This window comes from Notechis scutatus, chromosome 2 (genome assembly GCF_049901735.1).
Source record: "Notechis scutatus isolate UNSWTSFEM ecotype Mainland chromosome 2, rNotScu1.2, whole genome shotgun sequence".
Lineage (NCBI taxonomy): Eukaryota > Metazoa > Chordata > Lepidosauria > Squamata > Elapidae > Notechis > Notechis scutatus.
The window spans coordinates 158,187,295-158,211,146 of record NC_142010.1 but is presented as its reverse complement, the minus strand read 5'-3'; the positions used below and the strand labels follow the sequence as shown (position 1 = coordinate 158,211,146).

Sequence of the window (23,852 nt, the reverse complement as noted above, 5' to 3'; positions counted from 1 at the left end):
AGAACCAGAAACCCTGCTAAGAAGATACATCTTGGAATTGGGGTTGTGCTGAGAAACACATAAGAAGATCCCAAGTCTACTCCAGTTAGCTGGAGTTAGGTTGCCAAAAATGGCAGTCACCATCTACCTTTATGTACTGCTGTTTTCCCAATTCCCCAGAGGATCACAATCATTTTGTCACATTCACAGCGTCTTTCCTCTTGAAGCAATTAGAGGTTTCAGGCCATGGTCCTGGGGTTTTCATTAGCAAAAATAGATTTACATTTGTATCAGAAATTGATTTAAATCTAATGATGTTAATGTTGGGGCCTGAAAGCCTTGTGCTTTTACATAAAAGAGAGGAAGGTCAAATGGTTGGTGTCAGTGCCAGAGTTGGGCTTCTGGAACAAACAAATACCCGAATATGTACATACCCTGGACAACACATACTTATAGGCTTAAAGGGATCTTAATGAGGACTACTGTCTTGACCTGTTTGTGTGCACCCGATCCTGGATGTTTTCTACATCAGGGTCCATGACTATTAATCTCTCTTTGAAGTGTTCTCTCTCTCTTTCAAGGAAGACAAGCAGAAACAAATACAGTCAATAACATTCTTTAATTCAATCAGTTAAAGAAGGTGCTGCATCTATAAATTTTTATTATGGAAAAATTGTATTAATACATGCGTATTACACCCCGCTCGGAGAGTGGCACTTGGGGAGGGAGGGATAGTGCCGAGGGCTGATTGGGACAGGGGCTGGGGCTGGAGGAGCTGACCCACCACATCACAGCTGCTGGTTCCCTTTTTGGGGGGTGAGGGTGAGAGGGGAGAAGCTACGTGCAATGCAGGCGGGTTAGCAGAGGAGCTGTTCTGCAGACTTGAGCTATCTTCCCCTGTATGAAAACCTGCAGGTGGAGAAGGGTAGAAAGTCATGATGGCTAGCAACCGAGGGGCTCCCATGAGCCCACCCACCTGGAGGCAATTTGCTTGTAATCTCTTGTAAACATATTTTGTTCACATTTCTGAAGCTGGATGCATAAAGTTTGATCGCTTTCTCTTCCTGTCTCAACTTGTTCGCTGGTGACAGCAAAGGCATCAGTTTAAGGCACTTCCCTTAATTCGGCTGCAGGGTTATGAGTTCTTTTTGCTTTCAGAACCAAACCAGTAGCAAACCAACAGCTTCATAAGGAGAGGAAGGGCACTAAAGGGTCAAGGGAAAGAGCTGGAGATGGCTGCTCTGAAGCATCAGGCTGATAGAAACAGATACGTGCATTTTGAGTCTAGACTAGGCAGGTGGGACACCTTAGCTTGGCACACTTATGGGAAAACTTACAAAAGGGCCCCCTGCCTTTGTACTGAAAAGGAGAGTTGCTATCTTAATATCCACATAGGACTAAGTCAAAATGGGGTTTCTTGTTGCAGGGGTAAAAGAGCTCTTTCTGTAAACATCCTGAGTGGATTAAAGAAGGAAATGCTCTTTAGGGCTACCATATCTGGGTTGCAAAAATATGGATGACCATTAGATAGCACCCAAAGGTTAGTGTTTTCTGTACTATATGTCTATGCTGCCTTCTAGTGGTCTTGCACTAGATCTGGTAGCATTAGGAAATGTGGTCAATAGAATGGCATCAGTGGAAGTCATTTACCTCTGCAAGAAGTGGAAGACACAGCAAAACACATTACAAAACTTAGGAAAGAAGATTTGGGGGACAAAGCAGGCCTTTTGGCCTTACTTGCCATCTCAGTCAACTCAGTGCCATTTGGAAGGGATGCTCTTCCAAGTCTTCATGGGAAACAGGAGCAACGTTTCTTTCCTCCTAACATTGAGCCCCTTAGATCGTCCCCTGGGAATGGCTACTGAACTCCCAGATTTCAGACTACTAATCCTTAGGCCCCTTTATCAGATCACAACAGTCTCTGGCAAACACATGGTAGGTTTTTGGAAACCCACAGGTGCCTAAACAACCTTTGAAATAAGTTTATTCAAAGGCAAAAGTTAAACTTGTCACTAATATTTCCTGTCACACCAGATATGACAGCAATTTGCCCATATTTTTATTGTTAGGCTGCCCTAGCCAAATATCAACAAAGAGGAAAGGAGAGTTTGATTTAAGAACAAAGGAAGATAAAGGTAAATAGTGCTAAGTCCTCTCCCTGCTCAGGGCATACCTTCCTACTGGCTCCACAAAAGTGCTTTTCTCTTCAGCCAGAAGTGAGCTTTGCAAAGAGAAAAGTGCCTCAGAGAAGAGGTTGCAAGAAGGTATGCAAAGGATTAACAGGAGGAGCAGCAGCAGTAGCAGCAGCCACCTCTCAACACATCAACACACACACACACACACATGCACAGACACACACCTCTTAGGCACTTTAAAATTTGACCAAAAAGCTGACAGGATGTGAGTATGGAAGAAATGAGTCTAATCTTGATGTTTCTGAGCAGCTCCTCCGGAAAGCAGGGGAATGGGGAAGAAGGAAAACTGACCCCCCCATTCACCCACCAATACAGACACAGATACATGATCTTGGAGCCCTCGGCACTTCCCTCCACTGGGCTTCCCATCTCTGCTCTGAGGAAGGAACTGGTGGGAATGGGAAGAGGGAAGCCGATGATTTTTTTTTCTTTTTTAAAATATATGGTTTTTTTTTGTTGTTTTTTACAAATTTTTTAAACATTTTTATTTTATTTTTTTTAAATTCACATAACACAATAAGCCATTCCAATGGAGAAAGCCGAAGAAAGCTCAGGCAAAAATGATAAAACAGTTCGGATTTTTCTTTTTTTTTTTTTCTTTTTTTTTTCTTTTTTCCTATATATATTTTTTTGTTGTGAAGCAATATTGACAGTTATAACATATGGCTACCTGCATTCTGCTAGACACGGAAGAAACTTCAGAAAGAACAAAAACAGACATAGAGCTACCCTTTATTTTCAAGTGCAGAGGGGTGGGGTCAGCAGCAGGAGGGGGCCTGGAAAAACAGACTGAAAGACACAAAGGGAGGCTTGGGGGTTCCAGGGGAAGAGGCAAGGGGGTCAGGGATAAGGAGAAAAAGCACACCAAATTCCATTAGTACTATATATATATATACTGTACTGTACTCATATATATACTGCGTTTCTTAAACAAGAAAGAAACTTGTTCAAAGGGGCAGGGGTAGGTTGCAGTCTGGGAAGCTGCAGTTTCATGGATCTCAAGGTTTTACTGCCGAGCGAGAGAGGTGGGTCTGAGATTAATGGGGAGGGGGCATATGGAGAGCATGAAAGGGGGAAGCCAAGTGGGTTGTCAAAGGTACTGTGTGAAAGGAAGGACAGAAAGGCTCAACTGTTCTTCTAAAGCAAAGGTCAGAGAAAGAAGCAGCTCCATAACAAGTAGGGTCTGAGGCTCACTACCAGCCCGCCCGACAGCCAAACAGGGGACAGCTAACTTCTCCACACCAAGAGCTCAAGGGACAGCAAAGTGGATGCAGATACATTTATAGGGCAGAACGCAGCAAAGATGACTGCCCACCAAATGAAACTGTCTTGGGGCCTAAGGAACCTTAGCATCCTCCTGGGTCAGCAAGGGAACCCACAACTGAGCATCACTGGGGAGAAAGTCACTGAGCAGCCATCCTTTCCTGCAGAGGACTCAGGGGTCCAGAAAAGGGGATTAGAGAAGCCCAAGTGCAGATATGCTTTTGGGGTCTGTGGGAAGGGATTCGTACGATCTTCAGGATTATTTTGGAGTTATGCTTCCTTCACTCTCTCTTTTGGATGGGGCAGCACTAGCCAGGCCAAAGAGGACTAGGTACCACCATGTTTAGCCCAAGTAGCTTCCTCTTGCTGGTCAAGCCTAGGCTTTTATTGCTTTCCCCTATATTAAGCCCATGATTACAGTAGGAAGGGTTGGAATTTCCTACACCCACTCCCCAGGCAGAGCGCATGGTCCATCTGTTTCAACAAAAGATGGGTTTACAAAGGCACTATGTCAGCTGGCCAGTTAAGCATGTTGAGAGTAAGGCAAAGTCATCCATCTTGGTCCTTCCCTGAAGTGAGAAATTTCTCCAGTCAATCTCCCATGCTCTGTGAGGGGCAGAGTCTGGCTCCTGCTTTACACACAGATCCTTCTGCCTTGCAATTTCACAAGGAGCCTAGAGGAAAGATTCCTCTAAACAGACAAGAAGGCTGTGAAAAAGGGCAAGCGGGAGTCACAGGGGGTGGGAGGAAGGAATGTAAGGAGTTCAAAGGAAGGGATGCTGGTGAATTCATAGATCAGCTCCTCTTTCCAAAGAGAAGCCATTGAGCAATAGATACATATGTGAGACAGAGTTAAAAAGAAGGGAAAAAAACCCCCAACATTGCAATCAGGCTGGTTTACAAGAAAGTGGGGTGGGGGGTAGAAATGGCTAAACATCTAGTCAACTTTTGCTTAGCTCTTTTTTTGGGGGGTGGGGGGGACAAGACAGAAGAAGAACACAGAAGAGAAGGATGTGCAGTGGCAGGGATGGAAGGTGCCAAAAGGATGAAAGGAGCCAGAGAAACAAAGTCTACCTAAGATGGCCTCTGCTCCAGTAGGAACCTTCCCCCTTTGCCATGGCAACCTCACCATCATCCATCTCGCTCGGCAACCCGGGAAGATCCATGAGAAGGTGCCAGATGCTGCTGGTGCGTTTGACCGCAAAGCCCGCTGCCCCTTTCAGCTAAACATAAAGAAGGGATAATGCGTGTCTCCTAAAATGTGCTTTATGATAACAATTAATTGATTCATAAACTATGTATAATAGAGATTTTAATGTATTTTATACTGTAAGAAGCACCAGGTTTTGTTATTTTTAATTTTTTTCAACTTAGTTTTTTTTTTGTTTTTTTCTTTACTTTTAATTTTGTAATTGTCTTCAATTTTTTTAACCTGATACAGTGTTTTTACAAGTTTATTTTTGTGTATGACAAAACTTTTGCCTTCAGCCCTCCCATAAAATGACAAAACTAATGAGGAAAAGGAAAAAACAACAACCAATCCTCAATTATTATCAATCTTTTAAAAAGGATTTAAAAAATAAACAAGAAAAAGGAAAAACAGACAAATGAAAAAATAAACAGAAAAAGTTTTTCCCCATACTTACAAAGGTGGGTTTTTCTTTTGTCCCAATTTATTTAGAGTCCCTGGGAACAGAGGACTTTGCAACAAAAATAGATTTTTTCTCTTCTTCTTAACAATCTTTAACATACAAAGATATTAAAACTATGCACTCCATTGCACTTGGCTCAATGCAAACAAAATTGGTTCTTTTAAAAACCCTAATATATACTTTGATTTTGAAAATCCCCTCCCCCTTTTAAACAAAAGTTTTTGCGTATTTTGCTGCCCATACCTGTAAGCCACCAAAATTGAAACTTCTCCATGTCATCCCTTATGGATTCATTCCCAGGATTTACATTTACCCCTTCTTTTAGGACTCCAACAAGGTAACATATAAATAGATGGCACTGGTATTCCATCTACCCACCTACACACTACTGTTATTCATCTGTTACCCCTTAAAATCCCAAGTGTTAAATAAGTGCTTAAGCACTGTTAGGATTTAAAGCTTCTTCTTTTTTTAAAGAATTAAATAACAGTAAACTTCTACTCCTCTACCAACCACCCTCTACCATTTTAAGTGCTGTTTCATTGGTGGTCACCCACCTCTGGATTCCTGCAATTCCTACCTTTTTTAAAACTATCCATCTCTTGTTTTTAGGGAACCCATTCTGAGCAATGCTGGGCATTAAGGTCAGAAGCTTCAAGCAATTGAATAAAATTATTGGACTACTTAAAGGAAAAGCAATCAGTGTTTTAAGTGAATGAGATTACTAAATATATTTAAGAACTGAAGGAATGGAGCTGTATCGGTTCTTGTAGGGCTAACATATATATTTGGGCTACAAAACGTCAGGTGGCCACTGGTCTTGGAGGCAATCTAGTGATGGTCTGGGTTTCTGCATATTAAATATGGCCACCTGGACTATTGTGATCTTCACAATATAATATTTGGAACGTTTTTCATGCTTTGTATGTTTGTGCTCAGAAATTGTCAAGCCTAATGGAAACAGAAGCTTGGATATGTTTGGGTAGTGAAGGCACAATCTTCTTCAATGTGGGAATGTTTCAAATGTTCTTATGACCAAATCAAATAAAAACCATGCAGCATTTCATATGCTACACCTTGAGTTATATTTAACATTAGCACATTCCCAAGCCTTATTACACATTGGAAAATACTTGCCAGTGCAATCAGACTAGAAAAGGTGCTTGATGTTGATATTTTGCCAAACAAGGTAGTGAATGGTAGGCTGAATAGTTTTAAGGCCGCCAGATTAGGAACTGTATCAATGCCCGCAAATGCAAAATATATCCAGGCTTAGTGTTCTTAAAGAAACACATGCTTCGGGCACTTTGTAAACTGAGCAATTTACAACCTTTCATAATTGGAATGGGGTTATGTTCTAATTGTAACTGCTGCATACAAATTCTGCCCATATCACTGATTTGGCTCCATCTCTCACTCTATGAATATTCAGCTGTAGATTAGACAATAGTTTTTCTCAGTGCTGAAAGAGGGATCAACAATCATGGTGTGATTTTTTATTCCAATGTCATCTCTGGTACATTAGACTTAATTTTTGAATAACATTAAGAGAACTTAATGTGAGAGGACCTGTGGTATGACAGAAGCAGCAGGTAGAACGCTAATCCTAGAATTCATGAAATTTAGGTCTCCATTGTTACTTTACAGAAATAGACCTGGATCACACCAATGACTAAAGCATCGGATGAGTGTCTCCTCTTTGTGGCAGCCCCAAAATATCTACACGCAGGCTGCTCACTCCATTACAGTTTTCCTCACAAAGAGACCTCCCCCTTTGTAGAACAGCTGTCCTGCAGCTGTGCAAGGTGAGACTCTAAGAATCCTCCACAAAAGCAGGCCTTGGATGTGAGTGTCTGCTGGTGTATGCCCCTCTGCATGTGTGTACAGGACAGGGGAATTCAGAACATTCCTCTGACATGTGGATTGTAGGATAATCATGAGAGCCTACTGCTGGCAGAGGAGAGAGGCAAATCTGCAACCCTCAGATTCCCTTCCTTGACCCTGTTTATCCATTTGGGACTAGAAAATCATTGCACTTGGACAAGGGTGCAGATTCTTGGTCTCACCAGCAGGTCCGTTTTGGACTAACACTGCTCCAGAAATTCTTGGAATGCTCCATGAATCAACTGAGAATTACTGTAGCAAATAGTAGAATAGCTTCAGGAGATTCTCTAGATCAAATTAATGATTTGGTACACAACTTCAGGTATTGCAAGTCATGTGTTTAAATACAATTGCTCTGGACTAATTGCACAGAAACCTGTTCCCTGCATTACTTTCTGGCCCTTTCCAAATCAGATAACTCCTCATCCCTATCCTTACCCCTTACTCTGATATAGAACTTCACTGCCGCCCAGCAAGAACCAATGATACCTCATACAGAGGTGAGCATAGTTAATAGGAACAATGGAGCATGGAAGATGAACTCCAAAGAATTTGGCAAAGCTCCTGTCCCCAAAACTCAGCATCTGGTAAGGAGAGGTTTCTCCTTAACAGAAAGGTATGCTGGTTTTTCTCACAGTTTTACTGTAGTGTGAGACAAGGAAAGAGGAAAGTGCATGGAACTGTGTGACTGATCTGGTGCACATGTGTGCATTTGCACATGGTATACAGATGGTAGTGTCAAACCCTCATAACTACCCATTAGGCAGCCTCTATTATTTCTAATTATATACAATTCATTTTGTTGCGCTGTGGTCTGCTGTGGCTGTTATGATCTTTGTTGTTTGTTTGTTTTAACAGTAACAACAAAACCCAATTGTACTTAATTGTTGGTGTCACCTGTATGTAGAGGAAGCCAAAGGAAATACAACAACTCAAAGAGTAAGAAAATGAAGTGGATAAAAGGGATCAGCAAAAGTGTCAAACCATAGTAACAACAAACACCCACAATCTCACAAGGCTGAAGCCTAGACTAGGCTGGGTACTCTGATGAAACGTATCTGGTCTGAGCTAGTTACTCTAGCTCCAATGATCAGCTTGGGGTACAACTGAAGTATGCCCCCTTTGCTGCCTTGCTAATCTTTTTTGATTATTTATAAAAGAATGAATACTATCCTAAATATTTCTCCATTTGCAATAGCAGCAAGGAGTTTCTTTTCAAAGAGAAACACTTTCCAGTCAAACCTAACTTGTCACCATGAACTGAAGAGTGCCCATATTTCTTGTTACTATGGGGAAAGGAATTCCAGTTCATGCAGAATAAGGCTGAAAATATTTTCCATGTAATCCAAACACTGTTTTTTCTGAGAGTCAGGAAAAGGTCATTCAGAGCAAGGAATACAAGGAAGCACTAGATACCAAGATCAGCAGAGAAAAGATTTGTGCTGGGGTCGCTGTGTGCATGCATGCTTGAGGAGGGAGGGGAGGAAGAGGAATTTATTCCTTGCTCTGGAATAGAATTCAGTTGGAGCATCTGGTATTCAGAAGTGTTTCTGCTTTTGCTTTATTTTCACTTGTAGAAATGCAATGTTAATTTGGTTAACAAGGAAACATATGTTTGGTGGGAGAAGTAATGCTTAATCTAAACCATTTCCAGATCTGAACCACAATGGTGCACTGAATTGGCCTATTCACTGAGTGGAACTAAGACCAAATCTGATTTGCTTGCAGCCTCCACCTATCTCTGAAGGTGTTTCTTCAAACCAGTGAGGGACTCAAGCCCTGATTAAGCAAGTGCTCTTAGTTTGTTTAGCTTATTCAGAATTCTCCTTGGATTTAGTCTAATAAGTAGACAAATCTCTAGGGAACAATCTCCTTTTTCATATCCCAGCAAACATAATCCTTCAATCTTGAGACAGTTTTGGGATTTGAGACTGGTAGATGTGAGTGTTATTCTTTGCCCATGATGAATGAAGAAAAATCCCTTTTTAAACAAAAAAAAAAAAACATTGTTTGGGTGGCCTGTCCAGAACTATTTTATACATTATTTTAACAAAGAGTTACTTCAGTGTGAGTTGATGAGATTCTTTGAGAAGACAAGTTTCTTCTATGCAGATGCAAAATCTGCCTTGGATCAGGGAGGTCCCAAAAATTTTTAAGCTTCTCATCTGTGTTACCCAATGTCTCTTACTTTTCTTTGAAGAGGAGCAGCTCAGTGAAGATATGGGTTAAGGACTGAAGATTCTGATTCGCAGGGCTTGAGTGAAAAATTATCATCGTCATCATCATCATCATTATCATCATCATCATCATCATTTTTCTTCACTTGAAGATCCTGTCAGAGGAACCAAGACTGGACCAGAAGACATGAAGAGAGAGGCAGAATTAATTAATTAATCTTCAATCTCAGGCAATCTGACAGCACCCGTTATTTGTCCCTCTGTAACACCTAATCCCTGGTTTCCACTCCTACTGCACCACAGTACTGTGCCCATCACCTTCTTATAACAGTCACCTAATGAAGCCTCCTGAGATTTTCATTCAGACTTGTCATCAAGTATAAATTTAATAGTTTGCTAAAACCAGCACTGATTCTCAGATGACTGTATCCACATGGATTGCACATATAATTCCATACATCTATTTTTATTACATGCACACTACACATTTGTAGGGATATATTTCAAACTGATAATTACTGAAAAAGGTAGCTCTGTATTTAGTTTGTTTCTTTTCTATCCTCTTTAATAAAATATATTAGGATCTTGAGATCCAGAGTTTCCATCCTTTATCATTAAGTGCTGCTGGCAGAGTAAAGAATGCAAACTAATGATGTCAAAAGGGATACATGAACTGAGTGTGAAAGAGGATCACGGACAGCTTAATATCTGATTTTATCTTAGCCCCAACAGATAGAGGATATTAGCAGCTTAATATCTGATTTTATCCTTCACATCCTTTCATTTTAGAAACTGAAGACAAGTTCCTGCTTACCAATTTTATTTTCCTTATGGACTTGCAAAAGAGGCCAAGCCCTGACTGGTTGTCTCCTTACTTCTTACCCTTTCAATCCATGAAGGGACAGGGAAGCCTGTCAGCTGTGTGGATGGGCCTCCCAGAGCCTGCCTTATCCTTTTAGGGATTGTTTCATCTTTACTTTTCTTTTTTCTTTTCCTTTGCTTTCCCAGATGTTTATGCATAAGGGAGCCTTTATACAATCATTCTCCACTGACATTGATACATTGTAACAGAACCATCTAAAGCAGGGGTCACCAACCTTTCGGACCACAGGGACCACTAAATTCATAATTTTAAATCCTACGGACCACTAATACGATCTGCCTAATGACCGGCTGGGTGGGCATGGCTAGATGACCATGTGACTGGGTTGGTATGGCCAACTCAATGTCACGTCAAAGGGAACTTTACCAGCCTCTACTCCCCCCTCCCCTCACAGCCACTCCTCCCCTGCCTGCCTGGGCTCCTTAGGGCCCCAACAGGAAGCAGTTGTTGGAGCTAAGCAGCTACCATGAGAAAGAGTTGGCAAAACAGCTGGCTCAGTTCAAATTGGATCTGACTGAGAAGGAGGCTCAGCAGAAGCACCTCACTGAGGACTATGAGCATAGGCGTTCCAAGCAGAGGAAAGACCTGCAGGAGTGCAAGGCCAGGTCCCGGCGCCTGAAGGTTCAGTAGGCTGAGATGGTCAGCCATTTACAGGCCATGATGAAGTCGCACTGGAACAAGGCCAGAAGTGGTATTCAGCTGGTTTGGACCAGTTCTGGCATAGCAGTAGTGGAAATTTTGAGTAGTTCAAAGAACCAGCAAATACCAACTCTGGCTGGCCCCACCTACCTGCACCCGCCCTTTCCTGTCCTATATTCCCTTGTTTTTTAGCTCAGCTGATCCACGCAGCAGACTGGATTGCCGTGCCTCAGCTGAGCTAAAAAACAGCTTACCTCACTAGCACTGAAACAGGGTGTTTTTTGAGTACTGTGCTGCACAAAGTGCACTCTTATAGAACCGGTAAGACAATCGTACCACCGGCTGGCCCTGCCCACTCTGCCCTGCTCCACCCCGCCCTACATATCTTGCCTTTGCCACGCGGCCCAGCTAATGCCTCGCCTCTGTGCCTCACATGCTCTGCTCACCCAATTTAAGCATGCTGCCCGCTTGCTCTTTGCCTCAGGTCAGGGCCTGGGGATGCGCCATTCCCTGGCTCCAGCCTTGCCCTGGAGCCTCCGCCCGCCATTTGATTTGGCCGGGTTGGGGAATGTGCTACTTCTTTGCTCCATGCCTTGCCCACAGTCTCCATCCACCTTGGCTGCATCGGGGAATGCACCATTCTCCGGCTCCGGCTTTGCCCCAGGCCTCTGCCCGCATGCTACCATCCCTTCTGGCCTCAAACTATGGCCCCCTGGGCCAAAGCAATTTATTTGGCCTGCGGCCTGCCACTCTAGGCTGAAGGGCCGCTGGGGGGGGGGGGAATGGGCACAAGAAAGCCGAAGCAGTTTGGGAATGGACCAGATGGTTCTTCTTACCTGTAAGAAGTCCCATCAGGAAAATGGTGCTGCGGAGATCTTGCAACTGCTTCTTCCATCCCTTGCCGAGCCTTGGTCGCTCGTGGAGATGCTCCATGTGCTCTCCGGGTCAGCAGCTGCTTCTCTCCACTTCTACTCTTGCTGGGAAGAGCGTCTTGTGCAATTTAGTAGCTGTGAGCCGCCACTTTCCTCTAAGTCCCCTCCGGAAAGCACTGTGGCTGAGAGAAACAGCATTCAATATGGCTGCTGCTTCTCTGTGCCGCAGCACTTTCTGGATGGGACTTAGAGGAAAGTGGCGGCTCACAGCTACTAAATTTCACAAGACGCTCTCCCAGCAATGCAGAGAGAAGCAGCCACTGCCCCAGAGTAGAAATGGAGAGAAGCAGGCCCTGAAAAGCTGCTTGGTCGAGCCTCATCATGTGGTGGAAGCTGTGCATGTGCAGAAGCCATGCGTGCAATGTGCAGAAGCCATGCATGCACATTTTTGGCAAACTGGTGGTGGAATTATTTGAAACCCACCACTGAACAAGGCTCTTCGCCACCAGTGGCACTTCCCTGCAGCCTTTACCCAAAGCCCCACACCAGGAGACTGAAGCAGACCTCAAGTCGGAATTTCTGCCCCCCTCCGACCCACACAAAAAGACTCCAAAGGTGGAGACACTCTGCAGCAACACATTGCATGTATCCGGCCCGGGGGCCATAGTGCAATATAAAAAATGCAAATAATTTTTCTGCGGACCACTAAAATTTTCTCACAGACCACAAGTTGGTGACCACTGATGTAAAGGGATGGCTCAGATTCACAGAAGAGAAGCTTTACAGTTTCCTACCAACAGGCCTATCTTGTAAATTAAAGATTGTTTAATTTATAAAGGAAAAGGGGAACCACTGCAGTATAGTGGGTACAGTATAGGAAAGAAAGGAGCGTATGCTTCAGCCACCCTGAGTAGAAACTGAAAGGGAGGCCACTGTGAGATATAAGGGTGGAATTAAGATGTACTGGTAGAAGAGATGGAGAAAACAATGATGGCCAGGAGGTTTTACTGGACTCCATTCCTTATGGGCCAAAAGATCAGCCTTTTTTTAAAGGAAGCTGCTGATCAGCTGAGAACAAAGTAGCCCAGAGTGGCTATACAAGGCAAAACAGTTGCTGGGGGACAGGAGGGAGCATGCCAGCCATTGCGCCCAATTATAGAGCTGGAAATTCCCCTTATCTGGAATAAAACATTGTGGATTAAAGACGTGGAAGGGTTTAAGGTACCACAAAATGGAAAACTTGAAGAGCACAAAATTTAAGTGGGAGTTACGTTTTATGACGAGGTAAATGATAGATAATAATCTATTTTCTTGACTTCAAGAAATGGTGGGTAGCTCTTAGAGCTGCTGGGAAAAGCAGAAAATGTAAATTTGGTCTAAGTGGGAATTGAACTGGATGACTAAAGAAAATCTATTGGTACCACACCAAACTTTGAATTTGGGATTTTTGCCATTGCTAGCCCTTCTGCTGAAATTAGATAAGAATGTCTTCTGGTACTTCCATATCACATGATGTAAGTTTTCTCTTTCAATTTATCTTACCTTTCATACAATCTCTCTTGAGACTGCTACAAAGGGCTGAATGCAATTTCTTTAACCCTGTCTGAGGCTGATCCTTCATCAATATGAAAATGTTAAGTGAGAATTCAGTAAATTCAGTAGAAACCAAAAGTTTCTCAGAAGCAAGAAAGATAAGAAGCTTATTTTGAACTACCAATGTCAGATAATTTGAAAACACCTGACACCTGAACTATTGCATTTGTAGCTTATAGGTCATTGCTAGCAGTTACAAAAGAATGTAAGATTTTATTTAGACATGAGGAATTCCAATCACTGCTGCTAGTACTCACAATATTTAATCCCATCTGCCCACAATTGTGGAGCAATATTGGCCCTGTCTTGAAAAATCTCTGTAATCCAGGTTCCTCAAAAATGGCTATGCCCTCCAGCCAAAGGGAGACTCAGCTGATGTCATAAGTGAGGCTCATTATTAGAAACCATCTTCTATGCTGTTCCATTTCCTTCCCATCCTAGATTAGCAGCTACTTTCTCTGTCTGCTCCCCAAAAGCTGGATAATCCCAAGGTGACTGGGAGACAAAAACCGTTCCTTCTTCCAGCCTAGCCAGGGATTGGAAGGGAAGCTGACACACTATTACATAAAATTTCTTCAGGCAGTGACAGAAATTTCTCTGGTCTCTGGAAATTCAACATTTCTTCTGATTTGAAAAGTCAAGGCAGAAATGCAAGTATTGCACAATTTGCCCTCTAATAGCAGAGAGGGATGAAGCAGAACCACACTGTGGACACACTTCCCATCTGCAATATGGAGACAATAGTGAAGGAAGGCAAATGAAGGAAGCAGGAAGAAGTGGTTGGATTTAAATAATTTAGATGGGGGGGGGACAGCATTGAAAATCGCCACCAGGAGGAGCTATGTGTCCACTGCTGGGAAGGTTGGAGTTCTTCTAATTCTCCAGCTTTCAGACTCTCTAGCGTTTCCACCTCCCTTCTGTCTCGGCTTTGCTTTTTCTTGGTACTGAACAACAGGCTGGCATCACAGACTGAAGCTCTCTTCAGGACGCAATATCCTGAGGTAACAGTGCCTGTTTGAAATCCCCACAGGCCTCAACAGATTTAGTATAGCAGGTACAGGAAGTGCCAATGTTACACGCTACATTTTTAAAAACCTGATGGACAACAGATGCTCTTTAATTACCAATCTCTCAATGGGGACTTTATTTTCTTTTCAGAGCAAATACTAGCTTCTAGTTCCCCTTCACAAGTCTCTCCCCTTCTCTAGAATCAACTTTCTCAGTCCAGAAGTTCCTCTCAAGACACATACTACTAGACATGGCTCTACCAAGATTGTTTTGGAAAAGAGAGGATAAATTATGCATTTTACAAAATTTGGCACAGTTGATGAAAATCCTACAGCTAAGACAAGCAGTGAAATATATTTGCCAGATCCAGGCCCATCCTGTCCACACTGATAATACCATTCCTGCTTTCCAAAGTTTATTTATTCAAGTAGGCACTACTCCTTTTCAGAAGGTTTTTAAAATGTCTGTTTTCTCCAGCTCTTTTTGTTCCACATTTTCTCTCCCAGTCAATTCATATTCTTTTCATAAGATAAATATGCTAATTCTTACACCCTAGGAAATCCATGCCAGCCAATCAGATTCTTGACCACTGCTTATTATCATTAATTGCAGTCAATCAAATGAATTTCCCTCTAATATAAAGCTACTAACTGAATGAGGTGTGCAGTGATGTGAATTATATGGAAACGGTCAAATTACAGAATTAGAAATAGCACCACTACCATCACCACCTCCCAATATCTTCTAGTAATGGAGCCAGTCATACAAATGAGACATTTGGAAACAATCAGTCAAAACAAAAATAACTAAATTCTCATTGACTGTTTCTGCTCCCTGATTGGTTGGAAACAGAGACTATATGCCTGGGAAACCAATCAGAATGTTTTTCTTCAGTAACAAGCCACTCAGGAGTTGTCACTCCACTATGACATCTACTTGGCACTGAGGAAAGAATCCAGATGTCCCTTCATGTCAGAGCATCATTTAAATGCCTTGAGTTAATTTCTATAGCTGTCTATTATATCTGTCTACAACATACCTAAACTTGCCTCAAGTTAGACAGAATCAAAACAAGCTACACAGCATCCATTCAAATCTATGAACCTTAAATGAGTGTTAGTAGGTTACTCACGGACATCTGTCTTGCAATGCATTGAGCAACACTGAGTTATATCAACTTGCTCCACACTGCTCTTAACCAGAAGATCTCATTTCTTCTACATATGATGCATGAATTTTGCCCTTTAAATTAAATATTCCAGGTATTTTGCTAGCAGAAGCTGAGAGTTAATTTTTATTGATGAATATATTATACCCCCAAATTTCAGTTCATAGTTACCATAGAAAGTGATGATATAAACTGTCATTCCCTTGCTCATTTGTGTCCTGGGGGAATAACATAATAACAGAGTTGGAAGGGATCTTGGAGGAATTCTAGTCCAACTCCCCACCCAAGCAGGAAGACACTATACCATTCTGGACAAATGGTTGTCTTCTTAAAAACCTCCAGTGAGAAGCACCCATAACTTCTAAAATTAAGCTGTTCCACTGGTTAATTGTTCTGTTAGGAAATTTTTCCTCAGTTCTAGGTTGCTTCTCTCCTTGATTCGTTTCTGATCTAATGCTTCTTGTTCTGCCTTCTGGTGCTTTGGAAAAATGGGTTGTTCCTCTCTTCTATGTGGAAGCCCCTCAAATATTGGAACACTGCTATCATGTTACCTCTAGTCCTTCTTTTCAACTGGACTGGACATACCCAATTCCTGCAACCGTTCTTCATATGTTTTAGCCTCCAGACTCCTAATAATCTTTGTTGATCTTTCTGCACTCTTTCCAGAGTCTCAACATTTTTATATTTCCTGGTGACCAAAACTGGATGCAATATTCCAAGTATTGTCTTAGCAAGGCATTATAAAGTAGTATTAACACTTCATGTAATCTTGATTCTATCCCTCTATTAAGTCAGAGTAGGACTGCATTAGCTTTTTGGGCAGCTGCAGTACACTGCTGACTCCTTTTTAAATGGTTATCTATCAGAACTCCTAGATTCTTCTCACAGTTGTGGCTATTCAGCCAGGTTTCACCTATTCTCTACCTCTACATTGGATTTTTCTTGCCTAAGTGTAAAACCTTACTTTTCTCACCATTGAATTTTGTTAGATAGGGCCCAGTGTTCAAGTCTGTCAAGATCTTGGATCTTAAGCCTATCTTCTGGGACATTGGCTATTCTTGCCAGCTTGGTGTCATCTGCAAATTTGATGAGTTCCACTTCTATTTCTTCATCTAAATGATTTATGAAGATTACCATATCTTTAGTAAATACTGTGTCCGAAACAGAACCTTGGAGTACTTACATGTAGATGCAGTTCCATTACAGACTATCCACTGTGTGCAGTTTGTCAGCTAGTTATGAATCCATCTGATGGTGATGGTGATGCTGTCTATCACACATTTTTCTAACTTACTAAGAAGTAGGTTGTGTTCTACTTTGTCTAATGCCTTGTTGAAATGCAATATATTATGTCCACAGCATTTTGCCGTGAATTTGGAATTTAGTGCACTAATTTAGAATTAGTATAAATTCTAATGTATAAATTTAGAAATCAGTGGACCAGTTAATTTAGAAACTTTTTTCATTTGTCCTTGTCCTTAGAAACCAATGTTCATGGACAGTCAATTAACTTACTAGAAGCAGGGGTTCACACCTATTCGCTAGAACCGGTTGTTAACATTCTAAGCAGTTCGGAGAACCGGTTGTTAGAAGAAATTACTGGCCTAATCCTGTAAGGAAGGCAGGAAGGAAACATTCTGGTGTTGCTTACAGAAACTGCCTCTCCGTTAACCCTTATTACATTCTTGGCAGGACTAGACTTCCTGTCTCAGGAACTTCTCTTGAGTTTTTTTCCCCTCCTTTGCTGGTACTTTGCTTGTGTGGGGTGACCATTCAAAGTTACAGTGGCACTGAAAAAAGTGACTTATGACCGTTTTTCACACTTACGACTGTTGCAGCATCCCCACAGTCATGAGAGGCCAGGCGAGGAAATGCGTGCCTCGATGTGAGTGATGTTGAGTTGGCCACGGCCAACCAGTAACATGACCACCAAGCCATGTCCACCCAGTCACATGACCACCAAGCCACGCCCACCAACTAAGCCACGCCCACCAACTAAGCCACGCCCACCAACTAAGCCACGTCCACAGAACTGGTTGTTAAAAAATTTGAATCCCACCCCTGACTAGAAGCTGAAAGAAGTTCCTTATGATTTATTTCTGTTATTAAGATTGATATGCTGCTCAATCCTTAGTGATTTTGAAAAAGACTCTTCCCCCCCATACTTTTACTGTAGATTTTGAAAAATACTCTTCCTCTTCCTCCCCACTCCACCCCCATACTTTTACTGTAGATTATGGGGTCTACAAGACCTCTGCATCAATTATCCTCTAGGTCTATCTTGTGACCTGCATAATTTGAACTGTTATCCCAGTTTTAATAGAAACTAATGTAGCTGGTAAAAAAAAATTGGCACTGTTTGGATTTTGCACTGTTTCAAAATTCAAAATGATTTTGTTTTCAATTGAAAGGAAAATTGCAGGAAAATGTTTAAATAGGGCTCACATAAAATCCATGCCATCCCCGACACTACTACAGAAAATAAACTTGGAAAGATCTTTCAAAGACTGCTTGTGGGGATGAGGCAAGAGGTATGAAACGGAGCTTGAGGAAAATGAAGTTTAAGGAGAATTATCATAGCAGGACAGCAGATATTTTCTTTTCTCTTTCCCACTTTAAAACTAGTAGAGCAATCTTTCTTTTTTAAAATATTTCTCCTTTGAAAATCATTTTTCATTGGGCTGAAATATTCAGAATAAAGAGTGGAAAATTGATCCTGATGTTTTCAGGAAGTTTATTTTTATGGTGGAGTCCTGTCTCTGATGCCATTTTATATATACTAAGCCCATTAAATATTTCAGGGAAGGTTTATCACAGCACCTATTTTCATAATCTTTTAGAAATGTCTTGGAAGAGGTGGTGACAAAGATTAGTTCATCACCTCCTTGGATTTACCACAAGTTTTGAATGCATATCAAACTCAAAGCACACTGGCATTTTATTCTCAGAGCATTCGGAAGCTCAGGATAAGTCAAGAGGTTCAGTAAGAAGAGTGAAATTTCACACTGGGCTTTCTCACATCCCTATCAACTACCACAGAACAATAAAAGCATTTGATATTTGAGCTTTGCCTTGCTTATACCTGCCCAGTACAGATATGATCCTGGTAGATGTGATGTGGGCCAGTAGAGGTATTTATCCACACACCTGCCTCATTTATGTCTAAAGTCAGGGGCCAGGCCTCTATGAAAACAGAACAGGAGTAAAGGGAGATAAGGCCTCCCCTGCTTTACTGATTCACACCTGGCCTGATATCCCTCCCCTTCCCCTTCCTCCTCCTCCTCTTGACACCTCTAGGCTTGGGGCAACTGGTAGGCATTAGTAAGAAAAACAGGATAGGTGAGTTATTTCTCTCACATGCATGGTTCTTTTCACCCAATAATTTCTGTCTAGCCTACCTACAATGAATGGTGTATTGAGTCAAATATCATATCAGCTCCATTCTTTATCTTCTTTCCTACGCTGTGTACAGCCTGCCATTTGCTGACTTGATGAAAAATAATTTCATTACAAGGATGGTGCGATTTTTGCACTACTTGCCATTTGGGGGTTTCAGTTTCTGGGTGTAGTTGCACTATGACATGTATAATTAGTTATGAGTCATTCCTTGGGAGATGCCAAAATCATTAGCCACACTCCCATTGATTTGAGCTAATCTATAGCACTGGGAGGATATGGCTATCTAATGAGAAATCTACTGGACCCTTCATCCATACTGGAGCTGGCACAGCCTTACCCTTTAAGCCAAGTGGAGTAGAAGTCAGGGTAGTGCCGGGTTCTGCATGCGCTGTTGGCATTAAATGAATATTTAACAACAACAATAATAAGAGCAGGATGTCTAGAAGCAAAGGTCTGTTACACCTCATGGGGCCTGCAGCTGTTCCTATGGGCAACAGCCAGAAGCCACAGCTGAGAGAGGGGGAACTGGCAGCCACTGTGCTTCTCTCCTTCATCTCTCACTCTTGCTCAATTCTGTCTGTCTTTTTCTTCCTCTCTTTTGTCTTCCTCCATCTGCCTGAATCCAGAGTTCAGAAAAGTCATTGGTTACTGTGGTAACATCTGCCCTCCCCTTGCCTTCCTCTAATAATACTGTAGCCTAGCCAATGGAGCAGGGAATATTTCCCCCTTCTGCACACAAAACACACATGCACACATTAAAGGGCTTTTGGCAAAGCTTAGAGCCCACCTGGCAGAGCCTTGGTTGAAAAATACCTCAATGTGTCCCAACCATCTTATCTATGATAAGTCAGAGCAACTTCTTCCCATCAGCCTAGTGACATTCTGAGGGGAAACGAAGCACAAGAGCCATAAAGAAAGTAACAGGAGTATATTTACAGACATGTGGGGAGAAGGAGAGGGAGAGGAAGAGGGAGGGCGGGAGAGGAGAAAAAAAGAAGACAAATAATGTAAGTAATGAATGGTGAAACAGAAAGGAGAAAGCAAGAAGTAGGGAAACTGCTGGCGGAAGTGCCCCTGCTAGTCCTGCGGCCGTGCTGGGCCCTGATCCAGCCTCACTCCGGACCATTGTTTCCCTGCCTGGCCCCCCAAGTCCAAGTTCATCTGGGTGTGACATCATGTCTGGTTGCTCAGGGAAACCAGACGGGCCAGACGTGACATTGGTTATGGGCTGGGAAGGGGAGCAAATCTCATTCCTGCTCTGCTCTGCTCCTTCGTTCACCACCAGGGAGCAATGGAGGCTAGGAAGGAAAGACAGATCAAGCTGAGAGCTGTCTTATGTGGGACAGGAGGAATGGGGGGAAAATCATGCTGGACTTGGAATGTTCCCTCCTCATGATATTCAGCTTTTCTTTGTTGCTTTAACCTTCATACTATCAACATTTTCCTTTCTGGTTGTGGTTGTGGCACTGGCATGATTAAGATTGCCCTAAATAATGTAACAACCCAGTCTTTTTATTCACTGTGCAACAAAATACAATTATTTTTCAATCGTTATAAAGTATTCTCTGCTACACAGAAACTACAGATATGTAAATCCGTCCTCCCTATCCCGCCTTTTTCTACTCCGGTGAGAATGGCTGGTATGCTCTGCAAACAGGAGTGTCAATGGCACTTAATGGCAACTAACCATAATATCGCTGGTGCTGAGCAACACACTCCTTCTCTCACCCGTGTAAGTTTGAAATGAAAAGAGGCTCACCACCCCCCACCCCCCCCGCATTGTGCTTTCTTTAAGCAACTTAATCTCATAGCATAGTTAGTGTAGCCTATTAAAAATCAGGGGAACAAATAGCACAGCTCTTCTTCACTCCTTGGAAGAAATTTTATGATTGGTAAACTCCCCCTCCCCCTCTAGATGTTATTCCTCTCCCACATGTCGCTCAGGCTATATTGTTTCCCCTATACAAGTAAATACCATGTAGAGAAAACATAAAGTTAGGATTTCTAGTTGCAGTGATTGTATGTGACAAAAACAATGCACCATAAACTCAGTTTGCATTTTAATCCACAAAAAACAAAATCCTCCTTTTGTTCTCTAAAGGATTGTATGGGTAATGGTGGAGCAAAGCTTCCTGGGAAGTCAGAAGTTGGTTTCAGGAATGGATTTCTGATCAAACTCTAACCTAGGAAATCTGAAAGCTGGTAAGTGATCTTCCAGTGCTCAGCACAGATGTCACACTGAGTGGAATGGTGTATTAGAGAAAGGTATACTCTAAATAGCTACACAGTTCTAGACTTGGAATTGCCTCGTTTTCATCCTCGTTTTTGCCTCAGAGCAAGGTCCAAATTTATATCTCCATTCACCACTAGGTGGAGCTTAGAAAGGAACTGCTCTTGGATACAATAAGGATCTGCCTCAAAGCCTCTGGGCTGCTATCAAGGAAGGGACATGGCAATCAGAACGGGCTTCATCTCATTACATTGGCCTATCCCATCAGGTCAGGCAGGGAAGGTATGTTGCACACTTTATCAGTTAAAGGAGCTGGTACGATCTAGGAAGAGAGCATTCTCTGCCATTGCTCCTGTCCTATGGGATATTCTGCCCCAGAGGTGAGGCAGACCCCACTCTCCTGGCCTTGCAAAAAGAGGTTAAAACAAGATTCTGTGGCCTTGCATGGGGAGCCCAAAGAAACACACAGTTGGGGAGTCTGCTGGTGCCATAAGTTGCCTTTGCCAACTAACTTTTAACAGAGTTTAAATTACTCTTGCCTCCTTCAAAATTAATTTTTTATTCAAAAATTTTAATTCTAACATTTTAATTTTTGTATACTGTTTTGATGTTTTGTTGTACATAGAAATAAACAAAACCCTAATGCTGTTAATGACTGATTACATAGCTTTGGAAACAGCATCTTCCAGGCATACAGATATATTGCTTGAATGCTTAGGAAGCATTGGGATGTCATTATTAAATAAAGTTTAGCATAATGGAAATAAGTTGCATGGATGTCCGTTTCATTCTTTTCTTGAGATAAACTGCATTTTTTTAAATTTCTACTTAGTTTACTATTAACTTGTTAATTATTTGAACTTGAATATCTGTAGTTAACTTTAACTACTACTACCAAATTTTTATCACAAATCATGAGTATTTCTTTAAACAAATAATAGTTAACATTAACTGTCATTAATGGTGATGATATTTATTCCAAACACCATGAGGAAAAGTGAGCAGCTGGAGAGATCACATTCTGCTCTTGCCCATGCACAACAAGCTAAACTATAGTTTTGTAATATATGTGTGGTCATACCAAATGATGGTATATTCTTCCCAAAATATATTGAGATTGGAAAAATTATGGATAACTATGGGTAGTAATTATGATTAGTACACATATTGCAACCTTTCCATACTCAGTTTGCATACAGAGAGTAAAATAAGTATCATGATCAACATGATTTTTGCCATGTGAACATAGACTAAACATTCTGCATCAATTTGAAAGCAGCATCTTCAAACTCTGTGTTCCTACAATAGCCACAGGAAAATTGAACTTATTTATTTCTTGATTCTACAAGGGAAAAATTAACTTCAGGCCTCTGCAGTTTTTCCTAAATAGCAGAGAAGTGAAATTGTCTAGTGTTTTGTCAATTTCTCCTTCTATTTGGTAGGAAAGGAACAGCTGTAAAGCACTAAGTCACTGGCCCTTAGCAGCCTTTTTTGTGCGAAGTACCAAGTGGATATGAGGAGATTACTGATGCCACAGAATCTGAAGAACTTGATGTAAATTTATTCTTGTCAGCATATCAAATTGGCATAAAGAAAGACAGTTGGTTTCTAAATTGCTTCTCAGGGTTGGAGCATGAAAGCAATAGCAGTGTGGAAGTCTCTAGTAGTCTTGAGCCATATTTCATTTCATTGCATGGTGAGAACACATGAACGGTAAATACATCATATCTTCAGAGACAGTGACCTGCTCAAAGGCACCCAATGAACATAGTTGAGCAGACTGATGGATCTTCCCCATTCCCCAGTCTGTCACTGAAATATATTCCAGCTTGGGAATTCCATCTTAGATTGAGACTCATAAGCCTCTCTGAAACTCAGTTTCTTGTCTGAAAAATGAAGGGCATAATTTCTGAAACATGACTGTCTTTCAATAATCCCCCAAAGAGTTCTGCTGTAAAGTCTGGACTTTATGGCACACCCCATGAGTAAATATTTAGATCCCTAATGTTCAGTCCTGATTTTTATTCTGCAACTGAACTCTCTCTTATTCATAGATAGAAAAATTCTGAGGTAATCCACATCCATCCCTTCAACAGAGCCATTCCCCTCCCCTTCCCACATAAGGCATTTGGGCGACTGTAGCACATATACCCCTATGAAGCTGGTTCCCCCTACCTGAGATTGCTGGGGGATGTTTAGAAAGTTGCCGTCCCGGGGTCCGATGCCGACAAACCGGTTGGCAGAGGAGGAGGAGCCTGGCGCTGAGAATGCTAGAGGGGAAAGAGATGTGAGGCCGTTAGGGCCACTAGGTGAGGCTGATGGCATTGATGGAAAAGGGTGGGCATGCAGGCCCGTCAGACTCAAGATAGCAAAACCCAAAGGAAAAAAAATGGCCACCACCTTTTCCTCCCCAGAACACCCTCTTGTCAGTGAACACAAAAGAATGGAACAGCCAGCTCTTAGCTGTCAGTGGGGCTTCCTTTGAATTATGGTAAATACTTCTGTTTTTTTGTTTGAGATACTGGAATTTAAGGATATTGATAGAAAAAGCCAGCTTTACTACAGGAGTAATCTCAACAGCTTCATGGAGACTTCCATAAAATCATACATAGCATTCTCTGTGCCTTTATTTGCGGGGGGGATAGTATTTATTTTATTATACAGGTTTTACTGAGTGAGATGAATACCGGGAAAATCTGGCTTTTGTTCCATAAACCTCATTTCTCTTGGGCATATTATTTCTTTCAGGGTATAGGTCCAAAGCCTTCATTTTGTGGCCTAGTTTTCTCTGCATCCCTGGAGGTGGCTGGGGGCTTCTTTGTTATAACTACTATAAGTAGACTCAGTCAAACCTCCTATCCATTTGTAGGAAAGATGGCATTCCAGAACATGACCATGTATGGGCCTGCT

At 42.0% G+C, this 23,852-nt stretch overlaps 1 protein-coding gene across 18 annotated transcripts in view; it reads right to left on the bottom strand.

Annotated features, from left to right (window-relative positions):
- Positions 1-579: 579 nt before the first annotated feature.
- NFIX (nuclear factor I X) overlaps positions 580-23,852 on the bottom strand; it is a 248,410-nt gene continuing 225,137 nt past the window's right edge. For 13 of the 18 annotated variants that reach the window (XM_087957047.1, XM_026679605.2, XM_026679606.2 and 10 more), the window contains 2 exons: positions 23,118-23,212; positions 580-9,323 (listed from right to left, as the gene is read on the bottom strand). In XM_087957047.1, coding sequence (XP_087813173.1) covers positions 9,309-9,323; positions 23,118-23,212 — 110 coding nt within the window. In that variant the 3' untranslated portion in view covers positions 580-9,308. The remainder of the gene's footprint in view (positions 9,324-23,117; positions 23,213-23,852) is intronic. The other 5 variants (XM_026679608.2, XM_087957045.1, XM_087957044.1 and 2 more) reach the window with 1 other exon arrangement.